This window comes from Aythya ferina, assembly GCF_964211825.1.
Source record: "Aythya ferina genome assembly, chromosome: 6".
Taxonomy (NCBI): Eukaryota; Metazoa; Chordata; class Aves; order Anseriformes; family Anatidae; genus Aythya; species Aythya ferina.
The window spans coordinates 27,572,368-27,598,328 of NC_140303.1; the positions used below are offsets into that span (position 1 = coordinate 27,572,368).

Genomic DNA, 25,961 nt, shown 5'->3' on the forward strand with positions numbered 1-25,961 from the left:
CTGCTGTAACACCTGTTACAATCCTTTTGGGACAGCTATTAGCGCTGTGAGCTGGGATGCCCACATGCTGGTATGCACGCAGCATTTTCCCAGAGCACATGTGCTGTACTGCCAGCCTGCTTCTGGAGACTGAGGAGGCTGGTGACCACCAGCTGATTGCTGCTCCCTCTTCCAAAGCATCCTTTAAAGCACCAGGGCTGATGGACAGCACAGGATGGGCCCTCCTGCAGAAGGATCTGCTTTGAAAAAGTGACCATGAAACATACTGGGTTTTGTTACCCCTTATTATTCAACCATAAGCTTCATCACTTTAGTATGACAGAGTTCATGTGCAGAAAGAACAAGGCTTCTCCACATTTTGAAACTGTCATTCTGGTCTGTTTTATTTATTCGTTAAATGCTGACTACATGCTGGGACATTGCAATAGACAAACAACAAACTGCCCTACAGAGCTCCCATCCCTTGTCCAAGGCCAAGGGGCCATCCCTTATCCAGCTCCACTAGTGCCTTTCCTGACAGACCATTATTCTAGTGTCCTTATTCAATGCCTCTGCTGACAGAGATTTCCATCTTCCAAAGGTCCCAGTCCTTCTCAGTACTTTTCTTGACCTATTTCTGGAATTCTTTTCCTACTGTCAATCCTAAATAATCCTTTTTGATTTTAAAAGGCTGTTTGTCAGACTCAAACACTTATTTTCTTCCTTGTAGCAGAGACCTTCTGAGACTCATGCCATTCACAGAAGACGTTGATCTGAATACTGTCTTTGAGAAAACTGAAATTTTTGTGTGTTAGATCAACATAAATCTAAGTGTTTAATTTCAGGTCAATCTGAAAATGATGCTTTTTGCCTTGCAGTAGTACTTTCTGACCCACTTCACTTCTTCAAGCTCAACATTCTCCCTGGTGGTTACAGGACGTGAGGGCCGGGGCTAAACACTCGTGATGGAGAATGAGGATATAAAGCAACTGGATTACCATTAACAGGATCCAGTACAGACAGTTTCCCAGCTCTTCAGAACTTTCCATTCTGGAACAACTAGAAAACATTCTGGCTACACTTGGTACTAAAACTCTTTGAAAGGCTACAATTTTCTGCAGTTCGTTCTGAAAAACATCTAAGACAGACTATGACTGGTGCCTGTTTTGAGGGAAAATTCCCAGGAAAGCACAGAGCCTGGTGATACAACTTTCTCTTTCATCTGATGTGTTGCACTGCAGTGTGTTATAATCACACCTGTTAAGCTGGTTCTGAAATAGCTACCTTTCCATGCTGTGCCATACAGGATCTTCCAAATACTCTGACATCCAATTAACATTTGGATTATTTGATGCAGTTATGACCTATTGTTCCTGATATCAATCCAATTCCATTATTGTTTTCCTTTTCTAAACCATCCCAATTTTTTCAAGTCTCACGCAAACCATCTTACTACATCTTTTCCTAGCAAATGGGACCTTATTCTAATACAAAAGAATCTGATCGCAAGAACATCCTCATAAAGTAACCAGACACTGCAGAGTTTAGGAAATAAATGAAGTCTTACATGTTCCTCTTCAAACTGGTCCCCACCAAATGCAGAGACACAGGGCTTGATACCTCCCGTTCCAAGGGCGATCAAAAACAGACCAACCATAGACAGGACCCTTCATGCAAGAACAAAAACAACACCATTGCAGAACCTTTCCAGTGCTTAGGAGAGCATGTTAGTGTCACCCAACCACAATTCCTCTGATATCACTGTCTTTTGCACATCAGCAGTGATGATAAGCAAGCTAAGTAGCAAAATAATAATAATAAAAAAATAGTTATTAGTTATCCTCATTTTTGTATTCAGTATCAGTCAATTAACCAAAACGTTTTTGTCAGTGTCGTACTGTTCCAAGGCCCAGTGGACGTAGCAGACATTGAAGAATCAAGGGATTATTTTTCACTCATCTGAGAACAAAAGATTACAGAGATCAATTGAGGAAAAGAAAAGAAAGAGAAAAAAAAAAAAAAAAAAAAGAAAAACAAAGCCTTTGCATATAGGACTTCCAGTTTGAATAACTGAAGCAAAACTGTTTGAATTAGACTGTTGGGTGCTTTCCACCTCCCAGTGCTCCTCAAAATCCCATTGTTGGCCCGACAGCAATGTCTGTATGGAACCAAGCGTCAGGTCTGGGACAAAAGAAAAAAGAAAAGCTGCTCTGTAAACCAGAAGCTCCTGCTTGCATGCGCGTATTTTTAGAGCCCCGAGTACCTAGGCAAAAACAGCACGGTGGTTTCAGAGACACCAGCTGGAGAACTACTCTGAAATTCCTATCGGTTTGGAATCTAGAGGGCAAGAAGGGCAGCACCCTGGAGGCGACAGACCTTTCCTCTGTCACACATCAGAAAATGTGTATTTAGGGCTTTGTGTTCCCATGCACACAAGGGGACCTTGCTGGGCTAAGCACCAGTACTGATGAGAAAATGAGGGAGGAAGGAGGCTGGTGTAGGAAGCTGGATGGAAGAAACCAAACTCCAGTAGCACGGTGTAGCAGACAGGCATGGTCAGAAGTCCCTGTGTCAAAGGGCTCAGTCTCAGCGGTGTTTTCCAACTCCTCCTGCTGCATTCTCACTCTGAACACCCTCTTCTGCTTATTCAGACATCCCAAACCCTTCCCTGATACGAGCAACCCATGCATGGTCCCCAGACTGCTGTCCTCATGGAGGTGAAACAAATGACAGTCCTGGGTCAACCACCTACCACTGCAACCTCCTACAGCGTTATGGCTTTGACAGCTACTTACACATGAACAACCTGGTTGCCCAGGGATGGAATTGCACCCACAGACTTGATCAGATGTCCAACCACATACACAATGGAGAGGTAGATGATTGTCCTGTGAACAAAGCAAACAGCAGTGACTGAAGGTGCTGGGTGATGTATGATCTGAAAACAGAGTGTGCCTGTGCTTCCTGATATGGAAGGGCTACTTGGCAGATGCACAAGGAACTGCTTTGTCCATATCTCTGGTATCGCAGACACCTATAACTCTTCTGTGTCAGCACTGAGCACAATGGAAGAAAGAGATAGTCAAATGGGCTGAGATTAAGGAGGGAGAGACCCTATTTTCTTTGCAGAGGTTGCTGGGCATAATAAACTAAAAACATTCCAGTCTTATCATGCAAATAGATTGCAAGTAGGCAAGCACTGCTCAAGTCCAACTCATTTTCCAGACTACTACTAACTGGCAGTTTGTAGCATGCACTTAACTGAATCCCTACACTGGAAGGCATCTGTAGGGTCTGTTGCCCACACTCAACCCGCCTGACTGCCACATCCAAACTAGTGGCACAGATGTGATCCTTGACACATCCAGACCCTGGCTGCAACAGCTAACTTAGAGCCACAGCACATCATTCCTAAAAGCCCCTCTAATCTGTTATCCTGTCCTTGGCATTGGCCAGGCCCAGCTACTACAGTAAAAGCCAACACCCATTAAGACATAGGGAAGTCTCTTATCTAATGCACAAAAATCTGCATAATGATTTATCTTCTCACATCATCCTGCTGCAAGATAAATACCCTCAAAAAGCAACGAACATTGCTAGGTGAAACCTCAAACAATGAAGTTAATAAAATTCCCAATTGTTTTTGTTTGTTTTTTCATTCTAAAGGACAGGAGAATGACTAAAATTGAGCACAAAGAAAGAAGAATATTGATGTCCCTTTAAAAGCTCTCTGCTGAAAAGGCAGATTGCAGCTGTTTTTTTCCATGTTGAGGCTCTCCTGCCAGACGCGCTTAGTCCTATAGAGAAAGGTTCAGCTGCACTTCATCACTCTGACAGCAAGACTCCTCAGGCAGCGAACAGACAGTGCCAAGGAAAGAATGTCCTGCATCCAGCTGCTCACCACCACTCCGGGCAGATGATGGTCCCACAACTTATCAGGCTAAGGGAGGACTCCTTGATTTTCTGAGGGAGAGTTTACCTGATTATGTGCTAAGGGAGATGGTTTGAATGAACCTGGGTTACTCTGGGACAAAAAATGCGTGCATTCATACACCCCCTGTGCTGAGAAAGCATAAGTAAGTGGGTACAATTAGTGCCATTGCATCTGAGACCACTAGATCCAGAAGATGACACTGCTTCCTCACCATCCTTGAGTCTGTCTCAGCAACAGATCTCATTAAGCTGAGGGTTAACCACTACACCTTAGCTTCCTTGAGGTGCATGGGGAAGGAGGGTGGAGGAACCTGGGGTGATTTAATTTGTTTGAACTTTGTTGCCCGTTGGTCCTTGGGAAAAAGAGGAGCACAGAACAGTGTGAGCAAACAGCTCAGCTGTTCATCCTTTAACACAGAGGAGTTGACCTTTGTAAGCACGTCTTCGCCGCACCCTGGGCAAGCTCAAAACTAGGAGCACATGCAGCACTGAACCTTGTGCAGACTGCATGGTGTAGATGTATCCTGTATGAATTAGAGACATGACTTTACTTACTTGTATTTCCCCAGCCACGAGTCTGCCATGATGGCTCCAATGACAGGTGTGAAATAACAGAGAGCGGAAAAGGCATGGTACACAGCAGTGGAGAGATTCTCATCCCAGTGGAAGAAGCTTATGAAATACAGCGTCAGGACAGCTAAAAGGAAGCAAACAGACCACATCAGGTAATTAATGTGCATCTCTGCAGGTAAGCAGGAAACTACATCACAGTGACAAGAAAAACACTGATTTGTGTAGCAGCTATGAGCACTGTTGTGGAAAGATCTGTGCTTTCAGACCTGTTCCTCATAATCCCTGACACAGAAATGCTCAAATGAGATATGCCAGTACCAGGCTTTCTTTGCTCATAAACATTTATGTTTAGCTGGAAATTATATTTTCTATCTTATCCTACCCTAACCTGTAGTTCTGTTTATGCGTTTTTTCTATTTGCAAATTATGTGCCTGTATGATTCAGTCCTCCAACACTCTGCACACAACTGTAACACATCACACACTGGAAAACCACATTCAAGACAGAAAATCATATCAAAAATTAAATGGGAAGTGACACTGGAGGTCTGCAGTCACTACTGCTGCTTTGAGCAGGTCTAGCTTCCATGTTAGGGCACATTGTTCATGCCTGCATCCCAAAATACCAATTTACTTTGAAAGACAACCATGACCACATACAGCACAACCCCGGAACACCAGGCTGGTGTGTACAAAAGCCCAGCGATGCACAAGTCTCTTCCTAGACATGGCCACATACCTCTCATGCCATAGTAGGAGAAGCGCTCGCAGAACTCGTTCACCACGATGAAGGCAATGCTCAGGGGGTAGTTGGAACCACAGAGTTTCTGCAGGAAACAAACCAGAAAGCATCAGCCTTGTGAAAGCTTTTACCCACAGTGCCTGGGCAGCAGAGAGGAGGCCAGTCCCAAACCCAAGTGCTCACTGCTGTCTGTATGGCCCATGGGATGGGTCTCCTCAATCTTCACAGGTGTGAGGAGACCCCACAGCTGTCTTGCTTTGGTCAGGGCTCCCCAGTGAATCAGCCTGACTGGTGATGGCCTGGTAAGGAAGCCCATGGGGACTCACAGACCACCAGCTAGTGCCCCCATGCTTGCAGCTCCAGCGGAAGGGTCCTACCACCTCTCTGCTGCAATACAAAACCCCACTGAGATGCAACACCACCTTCAGATGTCTTTTCTTCCTACACTTCACACGGAGCTACTGTCCTCCCCTCAAAAGCTGCCCCTCCTCGCACCAGGCCTTGCCTCAGCAGCTGGCAGCCCCCAGGGAGCTGCTGCCTGCTCCCACCTGGAGCTAGCTGCTCCTTCCCCTACGACCACTGCCCTCAGTGTCTGCACCCCGTCACATCAAACTGTGCCACCACGTTCCCTGAGGCAGAGCATCAGCTGCAGCCTCTATTGCATATTCTAAGAATGCCGGCATAGTTATGGATAATTCAATTTATTAATCAAAATTTAAACAAAGCAGCTACAGGCTTCTCAAACCTGTCTGAGCCTGGCCACTCTCCCACCGAATCCAACTTTTCTCCAGCTAAAATCAGAACTTTCCGAGTGAAATACTCAGCATTTGGACAGCAGAGTCTTAGCACGACCTTGTGCGGGCCCCCAGCCCTCTTGCTGCCCCCCGGCAGTCCCAGCTAAGCAGCTGGGAGCTGCTGGAAGCTGCTTAACTCAGCTGCCTCGCCGCAGGGAGAGCAGGATTTCACAGCACTGCCCAGCCCTGCCAGCCAGGGGAGGAGACAGGCTGGCCCTGCACAGGGTGCGGGATGAGGTGGGTGTGAGATTACCAGCTGCATTTTTATCCATGTTTTTAAACAGCCACGGTGTGGGCCTGTGAAGTGAGATGAACCCTTCATATGCATTTCTGTGCCTCGTGTCAGAAATAATGAATTCCTGTAGCACTTCCCAGAGCCCCAAGTGCAAATAGAGATAAGAAAAGAGATATGTTTATTCAGGTTAATTCCACCACGAGATCTAAGTTTATTTGGATTTCCCAAGCAATGGCATCGAGGTTACAAGACTCTAGGTAATGATGCTGTCTTGCTCGAGACTACAGAAGAGCCACAGAAGAGAAGAGGCTGGCTGCCTGCAGAAAAACCAACACCCCTAACCAAAACCCACTTTCCATTACTTAACCCAGCATCTCTAAAGACAAATATTTTTGTCCTTTTCTGAGATATTTTTCTCTCACTATTTGTGGAATGCCTTTTTATAAAGAAATCCTTGGCTTCTTTGCTTTACTTGAATAAATATGTAATTATCCATTTCATTTATTATTTACGCTGAAACCATCGTGCTCAACATATGGCTTGTAAGACAGAGTGGGCTCCCTTGGAAACTGCACTGGGGCCTCCTGCTTTGAGACCAGCCTAAAAACGGTAGTGTATATAAGCTGCAAATGCACAAACACAGAAACAGACACACACAGAGTACCTTTCTCCAACAAGCTCTTCATAATAAAGAGGAAAAGCTGTAAGAGGCAAATATTTCCTGTGGGTGCTTGGAGGCATTTTTTGAACTTGGAAGTAAAATGATATACCGGGGATATTTTTTCTTCCTCTGTTTCACAGCCCTCTCTCTCAGTACTCATGAGATTTAATATCATTTGATGGAGATGCAGAGTGTGACTACAAACCCAAGGCAGCCAGATGTCGGGGTCGCTGCTGCCTGAGCTCACCGCTTGACACCCGAGGCACAAGCCCTGCTGGATTCAGCTCCAAGAGGAGAAGGCACCATGTGCCTCGCTGTGACTTGCAGTGACAGAAAATCACTCCAGCCACTCCTGCTCTGGGACAGGCACCTCGAAACGATGGATAGGGGCAAGCAGGGAAAGGAGAGCAGGAGGCAGTGACTTCCCAGCCAAACCTGCCCAAGTGCCTGAGCCAGCACCTTGAGTAATTGCTTACAAGCACAGAGCAAGGGGCTGACAAGCAGGGATACTTCCACCTGGCCTGTACACCATGAGACAGCATCAGCACACGCAGAATCCCTGGGGTAATCACTTTGCTGTATCACTGACCTGCCTATGGCCTGCCTGGACATCCAAAAGTGGGCGGCCTTCATCCATGACGAGAGCTGGACGCGGTATGCTGGCTTTTGCAGAGAAGGACCTTGCTCAGCAGGAAGCCCCAGCAAAAGCAAAGAGGCTAAGCCTGGATTCAGGAGCACACAGGTACTGTGCTGTGCCTAGCTAACCGCGGTAAGCCTGGGATCTGAGGGATTACGGAGCTCTTAAGAATACTGTGGAAGTTGATAGTCTATGTCTTTGAGGGAAAAAAAAAAAAAAAAAGGTCATTTAAAGTGCCAGCAGATATTTGTTTTCACCCCTCACTCCTGCTGGCTCGCTGTAAAAGGGAACTAAGGAGCTGTGGATAGCAGATAGTTACTGTCTGCACACTACTTCACGTTGTGAGCTCATGATTTGGCTTGCTAATGACATGACTGACTGCAACAGCAAGTATTACCACATAGTTCTGCAAATCAAAGCAGGTGCAGAATGAGCCCTTTTCTTCCCCAGACCAATGCAGCGTACAGTATTTTAAGGCCAAGCACCCAACTAGAATTAGCCTGAGAGTCTAAACAAACATCAAAGCTACAAGATAAGAGAACAAGGAGCTGAATCTGGCTCTAGCTCACAGCCAAAGCTGCAAACCTGAAGCTCTGGCACAGGCATCGGTGGCCTGTCCTCCATCCCTGTCCTTCCTTCTGCTGTGCAGAAGCTGGGGACTCTTCCTTGTGTGTCTCATCAAACTAAGCAAACGCACAGCCCAGTTCCCTCCCTCCAACTCACAACACCCCCTTCACTTCACTGCAGGAAGTCTTTTCCCACAAGGAAAGGAGCATTTAGGAAAAAGGCAGCAGCGAAAACCCTTACCCTTTTTCCCAAAGACACAGACAGCTCATTTTTTCCCCTTTAAGCTGTCCTTTCTTAACTTAATCAGGTTAGTGGAGGGATTTTTGCCTTGAGTTGCTAATGCTTATTTCAACTCTCTGCAAGAAAGGGTGTTTGTCTCTAGCTAGAGCACAAAAGAGGAAAGAACAGAGAGATCTTGCAATGTTTAGAGCAAGCTGAGCAGAAAGCAAAGAAAAGGAGACCAGCTGTAACACTCACCGGGGATTTTTTCTGAACAGGGAAATCTCCTTTGGGGGGATCATCTCCTGCAGAAATAAAAGTGAACAAAGTTTCCTTGGATTCGTTTCTCTGAAAAGCGTTCATCTCCCCTCTCGCCTTGTCTCCCACCATGCTATGTGGCTGTGGTGAGTTGACTGGGAAGATTTCCAACCTCAGGCATGAAGTTTGATTCAGTTTGAGTTAACCCTAATTGAGCACATTTCTGCAGCCAGGGCCGAAAGGGGAGGGAGATGCCGCTAGGAAAGACAACTGCAGAGTTCAGGAAGAGTCAGGGAGCGCAGCCGAAATCGTTCACAGGTTGGGGCTGTCAGCACTTTGTGGCACAGACCTCCTGTGTGCTTGGCATGCCCCCAGCTATCCTACGTGCATCAGCCCGGCACAGCACTGTATGCTGAACAGATGTGAGCTACATAAAAATCCCGAGTCCCAGCCACCTCTGGAGCCTGCAGCTTGAGGGGCGAGGTGTGCATCTCCCTCCCAGCGTGGTAATGGCAGGTTTGTTCTGCGGGGGTCTCGTTCCACTGAAAAGCCACACACCCGTCCTGAGTCATGGCCACTGAAACGCTCATCACACCAAACCCTCGGACGCTGGATGTCACGGATGCCTGCACCGCGTTAAATCATTTCTTTGCTGACCCGGGGTACCTTTCCACACCAGCTCCCCGGAATGACTTTGCCTTTCCCTGGGGGCAGTCTAATCTGAGAGCACGGCAAGCACCCAGGAGCAGCCCCAAACCTCATCTCTGCTTCCTATGGGCTCCCTACATGACAAACACTTCCTACGCTTCCTACTCCCATACAACTTTGCTTTTCACCTGGGTCACTTCTCAGGTGTCACAAACAGCATCCAGGGAGCTAGGACTCATTAAACCCAGGAGAATGACCCAAAAGCATACCCAAAGCTGGGGGCAGTGCAAGGAACAGACCTTGAGCACTGTGGTCCTGTCTCCTGCCCGCCAGGCCAGCACGTACTCGAGTCCTTGCAGCCTAACACCGTGTAGAAGGCAGCAGGAATATTTTTGAGCTGGCTGGGGGTATCTCTTAGCCAAAGTATCTCCAGACAATCCCCAGTAGAAGCCTGCTGTATTCTGTCATGCGCAGGTGAGCAGGGCAAACACAGCCAAGTTATTAAAGGACTACAACAAAAGCAAGACAGAAAAGGTTTCTCATCCCTTCTGCAGGGCTCCCACACCGAAGCAATGCGATACCTTAATATTTTCAGCATCCTCCAGCTATATTTTCTGTGTGCGTACGCAGCCCTGTGCTTTACATAAGCTAAAAGATTTTTTTTAATACTAGCATGAAAAAACACATCAGTCGGCGGGATTAACATGCTACTTGTCAAATACACTGCAGAGATGTTTAGGCCATTAGCTGCCAGGAGGTTTTCTCAGACAGAAAGGCAGAAAAGGAATTCAAATGTCTGGAAATAAATGGCAACTCATGCCAAACAGCGAGAACAAGTTAGGGAGAATAAATCTGCAAGCAACTCAGATACAAGTGATTTCAGAATAAAACTCGATAGAAGGAGACCCGTGTGGCTGGGATGAAAATCGGGAAGGAATTGTACCACAGATGGAAATAAGGTGGCATTTCTGAAATGAGTATAAACAAACAGACCGAGCATAGAGTGATAGAGGCTGAAAAGCTAAGGCACAAAATGAATTACAGCTAGCGGGGGACACAAAAGGCAATAAGAAAAGGTGTTAGAAATGCTGTCAATATTGGAGAAAGAGGAAGGGAAATGAAAGTCTTATTTAAACTAGAAAACGAGCAAACAAAAGCTCATCCAGAGAAGCCAGAAATGTTGTGCTCTTTTTGTCTGTCTTCACTTAAAATATAAAGAAAGAAAAATAAATAAAATAAAATATCCAAGATACTTAACACCATTAAAATGAACCAGTTAAATATGGGTGAAATGAGACAAAAACCACTTAAAGAATATTTGGATATTCAAAATGTGCTCAAATTTTTACAACCTGATGAATTTCTCCTTCAAGCGCTGGATGTAGTTTTTAAGCCACAAGGCAGGAGAAGGATCAGTCCTGTCTTTAAAAAGGCAGGTTGGGACAGCCTGGGCATGTTCCTCCATGGCTGGGGAGACACCTGATCAGACAATCCCTTCTACAAGCACCAAAAGGAGAGTAAGGATGACAAAACAGCCATTTTGGATTGGCAAAAGTGCTCTCAAATCTGATTGTTTTATTCTTTGGTGACAGGATCAGTGGTGTAACAGCTACAGCAGCTGTGGATGCAATGCATCCTGACTCCAGTGTCTCTAATGTCTCACAAGGAAAATAGGATTCAGATGAAATATCCATACAGTGGGCAACTGGAAAATCCCTCACAGGGTAGCTAGCAGTACTTTTTCATCAGATTGGAAAGTCATGAAACACACAGGTCCTCAACTTCTCCCTGAGCAAAGAGGATATCAGCACCGCCAGCGTGCTGCTCATCTTTGTGTCTGGAAGCAGGATGGGGTGGGCCTTGGGGAAAACAGGCAATTAATTCAAAATGGTGTTGCTAAATGGGAGAAGCCACCTCGTGGCTTTGGAACAGTTAAGATGAAATTCAGGAAAGAAAACCACCAAATGCTACCCCTAACCGTCATCGGGGAAAAAAAAAAGCACAGAGATGAACTATTCTCCATTTTCATCAATGGTAAGATGAAAAAAGTAACTGACAGGCAGATGGATGAGGTGCCCTTCTGAAGTTTGTCCCTCCTGAATTTCTGTGAAAATCATGTTCTAAACAACTTATCTGGTAAACATGAAAGCAAGGACTGCTTTCTGTGAGCTTTCCTCTTTTCTGAGTTGTCCTTCATGCAAGTGGGCAATCTGCATGATGATTCATGCTTAAATGTAATATTCAGCTACCAGATGCCTTGAACAGGCAGAAGTTCCCATGAATACATTATTCTACAACTTTCAGTTCATCATTCAAGTTTTTTTCAGATCCCCAAATCCACAGGAGGACAATCTGCATTTTCCCTTTGCATTCACAACGCTTAGATTCTCGCTGCTTCCTGCTGCAGTGCTGTACACATTAACCTGTTTATACTCAGCTGATCCGTTCACTTCTATCTGCATTCATCTTGTGGCACAATTCCTTCCTGATATTCAGCTCAGCCACGCTGGTCTCTTTCTAATGAGCCTTATTCTGAATTCACATACACTGGTCACACTTTTATAGTACTTTACCATATTTTTGTTTTGTACCAATCAGAGAAACTTCTCTTCCCTGCTGGTACCTTTCTGCCTTCAGTTTCTTCTAGGATTAGCAAGAAGAAATCTAAAAAAGGTTCTCTCACCAGCTTGGGCTTCTTTTGCAGCTTGCAGCACGCCATCCTTCTCTGCCATGCCTGCTGCTCCGGGCACACTGGAGGCCCCCAGCTCTGCTGTGCCTGAAGACAACCCTCGTTGAACCTCTTGGCGCTCTGTCTTCCTGTTAATGTTTCACTTCCAACAGCAGTCCTTTGGTCAACAATAAAATCGTTAAACTTTCATTTATTTTGGATCTTGAAGTCTCTGTTCATCTCCAAAATGTCCCAGGGAATCCACCTTCATGATTACAGCCCATAACCAAGGTTGCATGGCACCTCTCATGGATGTTCAGAGGCAATCGCTTTGCACTGTAATTACACCATCTCTCAATAAAGTGATGACTACCTGATGAGAACAGGGACTGGACCTGTGACTAGGCAGGACTTACAGCTGGCAATAAAACCAGACAGACTCGTGAGGCTGTACACCAGCTACAGAGCTGGCCCTAACTACGCACATCTGTTAGCAGTTAAGACTGAGAAGACCCAAGGTTTCATCACCTTTTGACACACTGGCTTCAATTTCTGGTTCTTCACGTGTCGCACAGGAATGCAGACATAACATGGACATGCCATTCTCCCAGCCCCTTTACACTGTAGAGCTATGAGCCACCTAAAGGAGGATCAACTTTTTTTTTTTTTTCTGGCCTGCTTCTGTTGTTTATTCCTTTCTGCTTCCTCCCCATAACCTCCTCTAAACTGCTGTGACTTCCTTTCAGAAAGGATCTAAGGCATTTCCCTTGCAGGGGAAAGCCCCAGATATTTTCTGCAGATAAAGAATTTCACTGTGAGCCATTTCTCTGCATTAAGCAGTAATGTGGAGTCTCCATCACCACACATCATTGCCCCAGAGCCACCCGCATCCTTCTTCCCCTCCTCACTGCACTGAAATCCCAGTCCCACCTGCTTCATGGCTCCGTCTCTCTCCTCATTTCCTCAAAATACAAAATATAGTCAAGGCTACAAGCATATAGGCAGTTGCTACAGAATTCTGCTATTAACTGAACGAAGTCTGGCCCAGGGGAACAGGGGAAGAAGACTGAAAGGATGCACTAGGGAAACACTGAGAGACATCTGAACCTTACAGTGAAAGGACACGTGCAGCAGTAGCTACTTGCATGTGCAACAGTGAGTGGCCCAAGCTATCTGTGGATCAAATTCCAAAATGAAACAAGGAATAAAGTTCTACGGATGATGAATCATTTGACAGGGCAACAAGGGATGCATGGGTTGAGGTGAAAGGAAGAACAGCGCAGACATCTCATAAAAAAGGTGATGGTAAATTGTGACCGAAAGGAGGATTGAAGCAAAACTTTAATTATGGCTACAAAAGAGCAGACTATTCATACCAGATATATTAAAGATAGATGGTAAGGAGGATTTAAATCCAGAATGTAGGATGTGTGGCCAGGATCCAGGGAGCATTAGTCATATTATGAGCACCATAGATAAGTACAAAGTAGAGGATGGCACAGCTAGCAGTATTAGACTCTGGGCAAACAGTGTGAAAAACAAGCAGAAAAGAAGAATGAGCACTGTAGGCCAGACAATGCAACAGAAAAGAAAAGATGGAAAGAGAATAGTTGCTGGGAAGAATAAAAAGGTTTTCTTGGTAATGCTTGTGACTTGTGTTAGAAGATTAGGGGGGTCGAAAATACATCTGGAAACAGCTTTTCAAAGGACTTTTTTATAAGACTGTCGTACCATGAAAAAAAATAGGATATTTCTCTTTATCTGGAGGGAATGCTCAAGCAAAACACAGAATATAGAGCTGATCAGATGAGCAGAAGAAGAGAAAAAGAAGAAGAGAAGAGCAGAAGAAAATTCAGCACAAAGTACAGCCACAAATGTAAACTACATTCTAGGCTCTTAGGATGGGAGCATCACAAAAATCATTGCAGGAATTAGACTCCAGAATTAAACTTGGAGTCCTTTGGAACAGAGCAGTGATTAACAATACGTAAATACCGTAAGTATTTAGTATACAGTAAGTATAAAGTAAGGAAAGCTACATATATTGCATAGAAAACAAGCAATAATGTAACTATTCAGGCTGTCAGTAAGGAGAGCTGGGGCTAAGCGACCTCTTGTATTCCTTTCCAACTATTTCGCCCCCAAGGCTCCAAGCTGTACTTGATGCCATGCGATAAGGTACAGTGTCCTGCCCCAGAGCAGACTGGTAGCACTGGTTTCAGCAGATTAAAGACAAAGAAAAATGGACATCGAGGTGCCCCAGGCAATCTGGGCCCAGGAGCACATGTCTGGTCCCTGGGATGTTTGTATCTTCTGTCCTTCCTGCTCAGCCTTCATGTCCCCTTCAGTGATTTAAAGAATGCAAGTCACTTCTTAGAGACAGCCCCTGATTAAAACATACCTAGTTTTACTGTTCACACAGGTATGTAAAGTCAGCAACAGAGAGTGTCCTCTGGGAAAATAAATAAATAAATAAATAAATAATAATAATAATGTAAAAGGCAATATGAGCACAGCTTCTAACTCCCTACTCAGTGCTGTTCGACTCCTGAGGGTGTAAGTGCCAAACTCTGAATGTCTTTGTTATGCACTTAACAAAGAAGGTGTGCTAGTCTCTCACACACCCAACACCACAGAAGGAAGAAGAATGGCTGTGATGTGGCAGGACTTTGGAAAGGCACCTGAGGGCTGTTTGGTGAACATTTTCTCCCTGGTGGTGTCATAAGCAGGTTCTTACACAGTGCCATTCAGCAGCAGGTGTCAGGGCACTTCACTGAGCAGGTATCAGAGATGAGTAAAAGAGAGAAAAATTGTCCTGATGAAGGCAGTCTCTGCCGAAACCGCATGCATGCCAGCTCAGCAGTCTGTCCATCAAGCTGCCCTCCCTGCCTTCAGTGTTATCACAGGAAAGAAAAAGCAGATACTGATTTATTCTGCCACAGGCTCAGAGAGGGAAAACGGCTACTGAGGAAGATACCGCAGCTTGCAGCAGCTTCAGGTCTGGAGGAATGCTAAAGGACAGTCGCATCCAGTGTCTCAGTCACCTCTGGGGTGCACTGCCCTCCTCTCTGCACTCGCTTCCAGCCTCTGGGATGGATACTGCCGTGGGCAGTTCCCATTTCACACTGACCCCTCAGCTGGCCAGCAGCTCCTTCCTGGTGGCAAGTTCTACACCCACTCCCATCCAGCTCCGCTGTAAAAAGCTGCTTTTACTCACCGCTAGCAAGGGGCAGCTGGTAATGAGAAATGCTGGAGTCCTGCAAGCACTCAGTTCCTCGCAGCCCTCTCACAGGGATGCCCAGCGCTGGGGGGCTGTCGGACAGCAGAGGAGGGTGCATGGCTGCTGGATGGGGTAGGAGGATGCCAGGATTCAGTTCTGACTCTGCTACTCATCAGGCACCATGAGCAAATCTTGCAGGTTTCCTAGCCTCAACCCCACTGGCCATAAAACGAGAGACAAGCAGAACTAATCTTCCATACATCTGGGGTGAACATTTTCATTTATTAATCTGGCTACAGAACTGGGAGACTCTCAGGGCAAGCATTAATTGCAGCCTTTCCTTTTTTATTTTTTTTTTTTCCATCCACAATAAACAGCCTGATTGTTTTTTCTTTGCAAGCTTCTCCGTGTCAGGAGAGGTAACGCACTGCACAATTGCAAATCTCTGCCATCACACAGAGGGTATTCTCACCATCAGGACAGCTGATTTTTTTGACTAAAGCTTAAGTTGGATTGTTGTTGTGTAACCAGTGTTTCATTAGGGCAAGCTGCCAGGGCACATGTAAATCCCAAAAATATCTCTGTCCTAATAAAAAAAAATGCCGATCTAATCCAGAGAGATCTCAGCTCTACAGCAGTGACCCCTCCCAGATGCAAGCACAGATATGATACGGCCCTCTGCATTCTAGGGACTGGCATTTCTACTGAGATTATAATCAGATCTTGCTGGACCAGCTCCCTCCATTGCCACACCAAGGGCCATGCAGGCCAGGGGCTCATCCAAGATTCATTAACTCTGGTTCCCTGCATTCTCCTAATGAGCTGGCAGTGCCATCCTTTCTTTTCAGCCTCCTCCCGCAGTGACCACAGGGACCAGTTTGCTCAGATGGGGAGTGCTAGCAGCTCTCAGCAGCTCCATGGGCTATCCCTCTATCAGGTCCCTGACAGAGAAGCATAAAGCTAGACAATTAGAGACCCATTAAAAAAAAAAAAAAAAAGTTGGGTCTTCACATATTCTGACAGTTTGTAGCCCAGTTTGTAGCCCTATCTGCATCTGACCAGAGCAAAACCCACCTGGCAGAGGTTTCACTAGTTCCACCATGTGCTCTCTCCTTAAACCTATTTCCATGGAGAAAGCAGCTGCCTGCAAACAGGGAGCAAAAGCAAGATGGAAATTGTACACACGGGCTGCAGGCAGCATCAGCATGAGCCAGCTGCAGCTATTGCCAGGTGATGGGAAAGATGTGCCTGTTCAGGTCAGGTAATGCACCCACTGCAGTCTCATCCCTGGAGCCTGACAAGGGACGGTGGTGTTTCCACCACAGAAGTGGTGCTGGGGACATGCTGGTACAGGCTGTCCACCTCCCCGACACCTTGTGTGCCTGTAGCTGATGCCTTTGCTGCTTAGTATTCAGCTTCAGATGTCTCCAAGTGCTTCTGCACAGCCCTTGGTAAACAGAGGAGACCACACTGGTACTTAGTGACACAGAAATCCATTAGTACCAATGTTTATTAGCTTTAATAAACCCATGCTGAAAAAAGCAGTCACCCTTTACGTGACCTTCGGCTATGCCTGGACTACACGATGAGACCTGGCCCCGCTGGCCCTGTGACACGCAGAGGGCCCCTCACGGGGTATGGATTCAATTGACTTCAGAAACCTTTGAGTGCTTGGCAACTTGCAAGAAGAGGTTTGTTGATAGAAATATTCGCTATCAAAAGCAAAGTGTACATGGCACTTTTTCCCTGTCTCTCGTTCAGGTTTACATCTAACAATCAATCACCAAATAGACTCAACATGGAAAGCCTTAGCATTGTATTCAGTGAGAAATATTTCTTTGCTGAATAAACTCAGATTAATATTCATTCTCCCCAAGATAAAGACACCTAGAAATAATTTGAGGCAATAGAACCAGTTTTCAGCATTCCTGCCACTTCCCATTGTTAACAAACAGACGATCTAATAACAGTAAAGTCAGAGGAATAATTCCTCTTTTATACTAGATCTGATTGACTAGACATGACAGATGGTGTTTTTATTACTTTCTGTCTTTATGCCATTCCAAAAGAGGTCTCGTCTAATGCAGCCCAGGCTGTGTTTTCAGTCTTAACCTCTCAGATAAGCAAACTCTGTTTCATCAGGTTAATGGATCCTTACTTGATTCAGGAAGGCAATTTTCCTTAAAGTTATTCTAATCAAGTGCTCAGAGCCCGAATTGTGCTGGCTGATTGACTGCCAGCAACAGTTAAATCTTTCAACTAAAGACCAGAGTTATTTTCAAAGAGGAAAAACAACTTATTATTATTATTACAGAACCAATTACAGGACCAATCCTGTATTCAGTGACTTCTCAAACACCAGTTTTTACTACAATCACAGAATTAAAGATAAAAGCCAAGTTAATACAGTTTCCCTCTCAGTTGTTTTATTAAATAACAGATGGGAAAGGAAAATTAGAGAGATAAATGGCCTGCTGTCTATTGATACCCCTCAATTAACTGCCCCTAAGGTAATAGCATCTGACCCTAATCAGCCTAGACTCCTTCAAAAAGAGGCTCACTGCAGCCTGTCCTCCTGCATCAGCCCCCAGACTGAGGGCTGTGAGAGCGAGTGACTTACCCAAGAGGCTAGAAGAAAAGACACACAACCATCCACCCTCTAAAAGAAAAGCCCTGAAGGAAAACACACACCTTGAGCTCCTTCAGGAGTGGATTTCCACCTCCAGACAATCTGACTCGCAGGAGCCTCAGCCAGCGCGGCTGGAGGTGGCAGGCCAAGCAGGGAGCTACTTGACACGGGAAATTTTTCTTCGCCATTTTCTGAGCAGCTGAGTGTTGTCCTAGCAGCTCTGCTGAAGTTATTGATGCCTCAAATGAAATGATCGTTCTCAATGATTTTTATCTACCAGCCACCAGATTTTTAGGGTTTAGGGTTTAGTCAGGCAGAGGATTATGTTGTAATTTCAAGGCAGGCGTCTTTAAAATGGTGATTATTCTGCAGGAACAATAAAAACGCTGGAGAATGCATTAACACTTTCCTTCCTCAGAAGGGCTTAAAAGGCAAGGAGAAGTTGTAATACAGTGGGAAATCTACAGATCTATATTCTCCCCCTTTCTATTACAGATCTGTCTTCCAGACATGGGTTGGTTGTGATCATAAGCATGCACCCATGCACAAATGCATATCAAAAGAGAAGGGAGAGAAAAAAAAAAAAAAAAAACAGCAAGGACATTAGCATCCCCTGCCCAGGATTTGCAGTCAAGTACAGCAAGCACAAGCAGGAGGACAGCATGGCCGTAGGAAGCAGCAAGAGAGCCAGCAGCTCTCCCAGTGTTGGACTCATTGCCCTGCAGCTCTTCTGTGCCTCACACAAACCTGAGCCACAACCACTGGCACCTGAGGAGCCTCCACCAAACCCAACCCCCAGCAGCCTCCCACCACCGTCACCCAGCTACAGCTCAGCTGGGTCCACGGGTGTATCTCACTAAATAATTATCCCACTGCTTGCTGAAGACCCAAACTTCATTAATTCATGCTCTTCCTCATCTCACTTGTTTCCATAGCTAGTTCTGCTACTCTGTAGATATTTTGTGTTTTTTTAAATGTCCTTAATATACAGGGGGTATGAAAGGTTTTATCCATGTCTTGAAGCTGGTTATTTATTTATTTAATTATTATTATTTTTAAGGCTTCTGGCTTCCTCTGGGTTGGAAAGGGAACATGGTCAGCTCTTGGCTTCAATGCCAAAAGAGAAAGGCATGTTTGAATCAGAGGTCCCCAAATCCCAAACTGAAGTTGGTGAATGGCTGGGCTCAGCCTCAAGGATTAAAAGTTCCCAGGCTTTCTCAGATGATCTTCTAGTGTATCCTGTCACATGTGAAACACACATCACACACCAAGAGGCGGCCTTTTGAAGCAGCGTTCTCCTCAGATATAGCATGGAGTTGATTATGGATACCTTTGGGCTCAGAGCAAGCACCACTAGAAATTGTTCTGATGGGGATAAACACAAATGCGTAACTTAAAAAACGCTACAGCGTAGACAGCCTCCAGGAACAGCCCTGAAACTGTGCCCCCGGTTAAACAAACCCAGAAGGGGATTCCCAGAAGAAGGAAATCCCTCCCTGTTAACTGCTGCTGGGAAACAAGGCATCTGAGCAGCAGGAGGAAAAGATGAGCTTGACTTTTACTAAGTCTTATTTACTACATCTTTTTTTTTTCTTTTTTTTTTTTCTTTTTTTTTTTTTTATGACCAGTGTACAATGCCCCTGAGCCTGATACAAAACCCCATAACTTGGGCCTGTGGACATAAGCAAGATTCACCGCGGTCCAGCTTCCAGCACCTGGGCACAGCCGATTCCAGCCGTCTTGGAGAGAACTGCAAAGAGGCTCTGCAGCTCTAGGATAAGCTGCCCCAGGAGGTTTCTCATTGCCTTTATTGAGTGTTGGGTCTGGTCTCACGCACAGGAGTGTCTGTGATCAATGAACCCACGATTCGCTAGTTCTGCCCAAGGGCTTATTCACAGTTAATCCAAACCAACTTGATTCATGAAACTGGCTGGAAATCTCATCAGAACAGGCTTTGCAGAGAGATTTTTGGCACTTTTGCTTCCAGCACTGGCTGAAAATAGAGCAGAAAGAGACTCCAGCCTCCTCTGAGTTATTTTGTCAGATCTGGAGATGAGTGATTAATTTACAATAAATAATAATAGCTTGTTCATTTGCTGCCTTTTGCTTTTTTTTTTTTTTTTTGCTTTTTTTTTTTTTTTTCTTTTTTACCCTACAAACAGTGCATTTTTTCCCCTTAGGTTTATTTGTTTTTCAAAACTGTACATCATGTAATTTCTGCAAACAGTTTCAGGTAGTTTGACAGCATTAGCAACATAAGCAGGCATGACGGGACAGATAGGTTACAACACACACTTCAGAGCCTGTCATCTGGATGAGCATACGTCTCAGGAACAGCTTCACAGCGCAGATTGGCACAACTCTTATTCTCAAGCACTTTCATGGGTATTTTGGTCTATTGCCTCCAAGCAGCCCACTCCCACAAATATTCCTCATACGACGTCCATCTGCTGAACCACTCCTCAGCCTGGGAATGTGGAAAGAACAGAACACAATCAAAGCACGTTACTTACCGAAATACCTGCGGCAAGTCTCAAAGAAACGTCTTGGTGGAGTGTCCCTACATGGAGGGATTTCCATGATGGGAGTGGTAAAGCAGCCCAAGACAAAAAAATGAGCACTATAAACTGTTTAAACTTCAAAATGTGTCTGAGGTAAATGCAGGGAACAAGAATAAGGTTGTTTCTTCTTGTATCCACAGCAGCACTCCTATACCACACTGACGTGCAGAGAACAAATGGCAAAACAGGCTCTTGGCCCCACAGTAACATTGTTCTGTTTGTTGTCCCTGGAGGCCTTCAATTAATCTTCATCTGTGGGTTTGGCCAGAGAAATGTACTGGTGAGCCTCCCCACTCTGCTTTCTGTATGCAAACTTAAAGTTTCCTGAGGATTCATTAACTCTTTAATTCATTCATTTTCTTTAGAGGGGTCTTTTGTATGTGCTGTATGGCTCGCTGCCTTTGTAAGAGTGGAGTTATTGATGGCTTCTCTTTCCTACTTGCATGTGCTCCAGAGCAGGGATCCTGTAGAAATGGGTGGTCCTTCAGGGAGGACAGACAGTTAAAAGCAGAATTGTGTTGGAGCTATCCTTGGCAGACCTGGTCTCTCTGAGCACTACAGCATCCTCCTTTTTTTACAGTTCCCTGCTGGAGAATCAAAAGCACCAAAAGCTGGCTGCATCAAGCCAACGTACCAAAGGTGATCAGTGATCAGAATTGGTGCCGTATGCTTCCAAGAGTTCAGATTCAGCTTAATTCCTAAAATCAGATTCAGCTTAATTCCTAAAATCAGATTTATGCTTTGGTGAAAGGCAAGGAGGAGGGAGACTTGCTGTACTGACTGCTCTCTGAGAAGCTGGTCCTCCTGTGCGTACCAAACACTTCAGAGGCTGTTAAGACTCCATTTTCTGTGCATACAAGAATCACTTTGCCACTGAAGTGCAGCTTGCATTGCAATAGGAGCAAGCCAGGCAGGTGGGGATGTATTCCCAAGGCAAAATAACCTGGGTTCTTTAATTACCCAAGCAAGAAAAGAGGATTTCACTTTCTCCAGCCTTGCCTTCATAATCCACTGTAAAACTGAAATTTGCTGCTCAAGAGTTGGTACGCTGCAGAAGGACAGAGCCTGACCCAGCTGGCCACCCAGCCAGGCACCGCTCTGCCCCCTACCTGCAGCCCTTGAGCATCCCAAAAGCTCCAGCATCTCCCCCCCAGTTCAGGCCCAGGGCTCCAGAGGTGACAGCTATTTCAGCCGCCATGCTCAAGCTGCTAAACCACCTGCGGTATGTTAGTTATTATATAAGGCTGATTGACAAACAGCGTACTATCACTTGAGAGGAGATAAACCAGACGTTCAAGCTGCTTGTGGCAGAGCAACTCAGAAGATGTGATAAGGTGCCATTGGGTCCCTCGAGATTAAGAGCCTGGCTCTCCTCTCACCTGTTTTGGTGAGAAGCAGAAGGAGCTGTGTTGTCTGTAGGGCTGAACCTAAAGGGTTTGACTGGAAGAATCTCCTCCTTGGGTGTTGGCAGGACTGCAGCAAAGGGAAGACATCTGGGCCCCCACACCTCGGTGTCCCCAGGGAGCACCGTCTCATTTCCATGCTGCTGGAGCATTTTGCTCTGCTCTTGGCAGGGAATCCCAAACTTCTGGGGTCTTCTGCATATCTGCACAGGGCCAAGCGTGCTCCAGCTATGTGAGCTGCCCTTCAGAGCCTATTAACTAGCATCAAAGCCACACGCACGGGGTTGTGGACATGCAACCCTCCTTGGGGATAGCAGAGTGAGAAGGTGAGGTACGTGAGGGCAGGAGTTACACACTGATGGCTGTCGGGTCACCAAAGAGAGGAAGGAAGGGAAGCGATACGATACAAGGGGTGCTCAATTTGCCATAAAAATGATAGCTTGAAATATAAAAAGCTTAATAAAATATTCATTTGCCTCGGAGTTCATGCAGAGGAAGAAATCTATAAAGGTAAACATGCCCCAAGCAAAGAGCATCCCAGAAATGCTGAGGCAGTTCTTGTGTCCAGTGCCCCCAGCACATTAACACGTCAGGGCAGTGAAAACAGGGCCGGACAACACTTCAGTTTATAAAAAGGTCAAGGCTATTTTCAGCCAGCTGCACTTGGCATGCAGAGCATGCTAGCTTATCACTTCTCTCCGCCCCTAATGCTCCATCCCTATGGGATTTTGGAACTGCTGATCTGACCACAGTCAGGAAAAATAAATATATCTGTATTTTTGGAAAGAGCTCTGTAAGAAACTTGCAGTATGCACGTCCAGAGTAAACAGGAGACAGGAGAAAAGTTGGCTGTAGTGGTTGCCACACAGAAATAAACCCTGGGGAAGAATCACAGAGGGCAACCGAGGAAGGAAAAAATAACTGAGGCTGAAGAGAGGAGATCTGGCTGAGACACTGAAGTGCGATGAGTGATGCTGAGGACACTGCCTCCTGCAAAGTCTGGCAGCACCGCTACCAGATACTCTCACATTTCTCTGTCGTACTCCAGTGCTGCACACAGTCAGGGAGACGAGCAGGAAACAGCTCATCCAGCCACACTCTGTGCTGCTGAAACAATGGGGATTCAGGGGGAAAGCTGCAGCCCAGGCACAGGCACCTTCCCCTAGCCCCTCACTTCGCCGGGGGGAGATGGATTGTTACTCACAAAACCAGAACGTTTCGGTCGCAAAATGAACTCGGGGAGTCAACAGCTGCTGGAGCAAACAGCCTATTTCATGAGAATTTAGCAGGGGAATAATTTAATGGAGCTCAGATAAAAGGCAGTCACCTGGAACTCAGATTTAGAAGAAATTGCTTTTTTTCTGAATTACTGGTTTAGAGGTTAAATAAGGAATATTCATCTGCACTTTTTTCGCACACTTCCCCTGATCACTGCACTAATGAACTCCAAACCATCCAGGGAAATGATTTCGGTCCCTCCTCCCACCTCTCAAGGAACAAGTTCTTTATTAAAAACTAATGATTGATTCCCTTTCTCAAGATCAGCAACTGCAAGTTTGGGGGCAAATTCAGCCCTGGAACAAACAGGAGCAATTCCCTCTGCACTGATTAGGAGTTCATCCTTCGCTAAAACAATCCCAAAGGCTTCTTAAATTAACCGTCTTGATTAAGGATGGGTTTAAGCTTTAATTGGGTAATTGCTGAGGTCTGTTATCATTGGTTAGAGCAGAGATTTCCTCTGCTGTATCTGGGCCAGACAGTGGTGCTTCCTTTGCACCTTGGTTCGACCCTCCTCAGGCTGAGGCATCATATATCATCAAAGCACAGCTGAGTATGTACACATCCAGACTTTTTAATGTGCCAGCCTCAGAGGAGGCATCGTCCTGTTCAGTGGCAGTCGTGCTTCAGCACCAAGCTGACGTTGTGGCATGGCATACAGGGCTACAGAAAGGCAAGAGGAGGCTCTAGGACATGGATCCACAGATACAGCCGTGAGACTCCCCTGATTTCAGTGAATTGCCACCAAGAGACAGTTCTGCGTGCTAGGGACACAGAGCTGGAGTAAAGGCTGGTTAAAAACTAATATGGTCTGCAAGGATGAATAGATTTTCTCTGGTGCTAAGGCACTGGGTGGCTCATACCCTTGCATCTCACATTATTAAAGTAGCTACAAGACCAAGTACGAGGGGAGACTGGGCTGGTGGTAAATCTCAAGAACGCACATTTTCTTAAAGGCCTTTATAGGGATTTGGAGCCAATTGCCAGTGAATGAGCAGTTAATGTCTCTGCTTGTAGTCAGGACTGTAAAACATGTGGATGCACATCTCTGTTCATTTGGTGTTGCACTATCAAATAATTTTAGGTGCTTTATGAGGCTTCTTACTGTGGTTACCTGACTCAGTCCAAAGACAGAACTGCCAGTGTTTAAAACTAGAAGCTAGGAAAAACTCTTTCTGGGGTTAATTTTATGTCCATTGGTGACCTCTTTGCCTCCTCTTAGCATTCCAGAGATAAACTCCCTGACTTTACAGCTCTGCAAAGAGCCTTTCTAATTGAATCGAGCAGATTTAGATTATATTGACTGATTTTTTAAGCAGGAAGTAGATATTTGCTTAGACCGGTGAAAACTGTGGGCTTTCAGGGGAAAGGAATTGAGAAGATTGTCTCCAGGTAAGAAAAGAGAGATTAAAGTTTCAAAATTATTCAGACATGCCATTTCAAAGCTCTTAGTTGAGTTATAGTTAAAAAAAAAAAAAAAAAAAAAAAATCTCCAAGCCCATACTAAAAGGTCACAACTGAAATAAAACATCAAAAACATTTTGACTGACTCAAGACATGTCTTTTAGTATTTCAAAATGCAGGCAGCTTGTTCTGCTGCAGGACAGGAAGATTTTCTAAATCTCAGACATTCCGGTGAGGTAGAAACATGCACCTCTGAGCCTCTAAGACCATTACATTCCCAAGTCTTCTAAAGTCGGAGAAAATTGCAATGTCAGTGCTCTTTCTTGCCTCGTCTCCACCTTGCTGATGGTGCACTGGCATGGACAAAGCACACGCATTGAGGCAGGCTGTTACCAGTGAGCGATAGCACAGGTTTGCATGGCCCCAGCTGCCTCTTCAGTAGCCATGGCTCATTTACCAGCCAGAGGCCGAGCTCTGGGTCTGTGTTTGCTGTTAGGGAAGGGCAGAGCAAGAAGGACGGCTGCTTGCACAGGGTAGGGGAGACCTGCCACCTGCACGAAGCAGATCTGCCCCACATATTGACCTCCATCCAGCCCTGCCCTCCTGGGGCAGGCACTCAGAGGTAGCTCAGCTGTGTGCTGGCTGCCAGAGAAAACATTTCCACCTAGGGTGAGGCCACCACTGAAACTGAAGCTACAAGGAGTCAAAAACTGCCTCATGTGACACCATGACTGTCAGACACTGTGGGTCCAGATGCACTGAAATGGGGAATAAGGCTGACTCAGTCTAGCTCGAAAGCAACCATGTCAGGGCAGAGCCGCAGCTTACAGTGGCTAAATCCCGCTCCACAGCCATGCTGTTGGAGCACTCGGTCCCTCGCTCGGTGTGGAGATGTGCCAGATGCTGGGTCAGCCCCGTTCATGCAGAACAGATGACGTTGGCCATGCCAAGGAAAGCTGTGGCTGCTTTGCAGAACTATGAAAGATGGGTTGGGTAGTTGCCTGAGGCAGTTGATATTGATGTGCAAGCCAGGAAAAGGGCAGCAGGTCTGACCAAATGGCAGGACGGCCAAACACAGCCTAGAGAGCACAGCGAGCAGTTCCTCTTCTCCAGCAGAGGCTGGACAGATGGCCTGGAGAGCAGCAGGTCTGCAGCACTAGTCACAAAGTGCTTTCTTAGTCAAAAGAGTCACTGACGGCAAGAGGCTCCCTGCCTGCTTCCAGACCAAGCAAAGAGTTTTGGGACCACAGGCTTGGACTGTGCAGCTGTATCTGGCCAGTGGAAGCAGGCCACGCACGTGGTAGCTCCTGCTCTGCTGTATTTTTGGCCCATGCCCCATCCTGGCAGGCAACCAGGATGAAGGTAATTTGACATGCGATGAACCAAGGCAAGACAGAAACAAAGCCAAAACCAAGACAAAGGGTCGGCTCACAGAGACTGCCAGAGCTGACCACGTGCCTCAAAAAAAAGGAGAGGATATGAAAGATCACTGTTAGCTCTGGGATTTTCCTGAAATAGATGTTCTTTGGCTTCAGGGCACACAACAGAAGTT

The 25,961-nt window shown here is 45.8% G+C and overlaps 1 protein-coding gene and 1 long non-coding RNA gene across 7 annotated transcripts in view; both read right to left on the reverse strand.

Annotated features, from left to right (window-relative positions):
* Window positions 1-11,980, reverse strand: part of SLC15A2 (solute carrier family 15 member 2) — a 42,404-nt gene extending 30,424 nt beyond the window's left edge. For 2 of the 5 annotated variants that reach the window (XM_084523724.1, XM_084523721.1), the window contains exons 1-5: window positions 8,599-8,734; window positions 5,225-5,312; window positions 4,468-4,609; window positions 2,775-2,867; window positions 1,547-1,646 (exon numbers count right to left, since the gene is read on the reverse strand). In XM_084523724.1, the coding sequence (XP_084379850.1) occupies window positions 1,547-1,646; window positions 2,775-2,867; window positions 4,468-4,609; window positions 5,225-5,312; window positions 8,599-8,730 (555 nt within the window). In that variant the 5' untranslated portion in view covers window positions 8,731-8,734. Of the gene's footprint in view, window positions 1-1,546; window positions 1,647-2,774; window positions 2,868-4,467; window positions 4,610-5,224; window positions 5,313-7,506; window positions 8,240-8,598; window positions 8,735-8,770; window positions 8,919-11,929 lie in introns of those variants that run through there. The other 3 variants (XM_084523722.1, XM_084523725.1, XM_084523723.1) reach the window with 3 other exon arrangements.
* Window positions 11,981-19,842: 7,862 nt separating this feature from the next.
* The window catches only part of LOC311439315, a 33,930-nt gene continuing 27,811 nt past the window's right edge, over window positions 19,843-25,961 (reverse strand). For both annotated transcript variants that reach the window (XR_014694650.1, XR_014694651.1), the window contains one exon: window positions 19,843-20,230. This is a non-coding gene — a long non-coding RNA (uncharacterized lncRNA). The remainder of the gene's footprint in view (window positions 20,231-25,961) is intronic.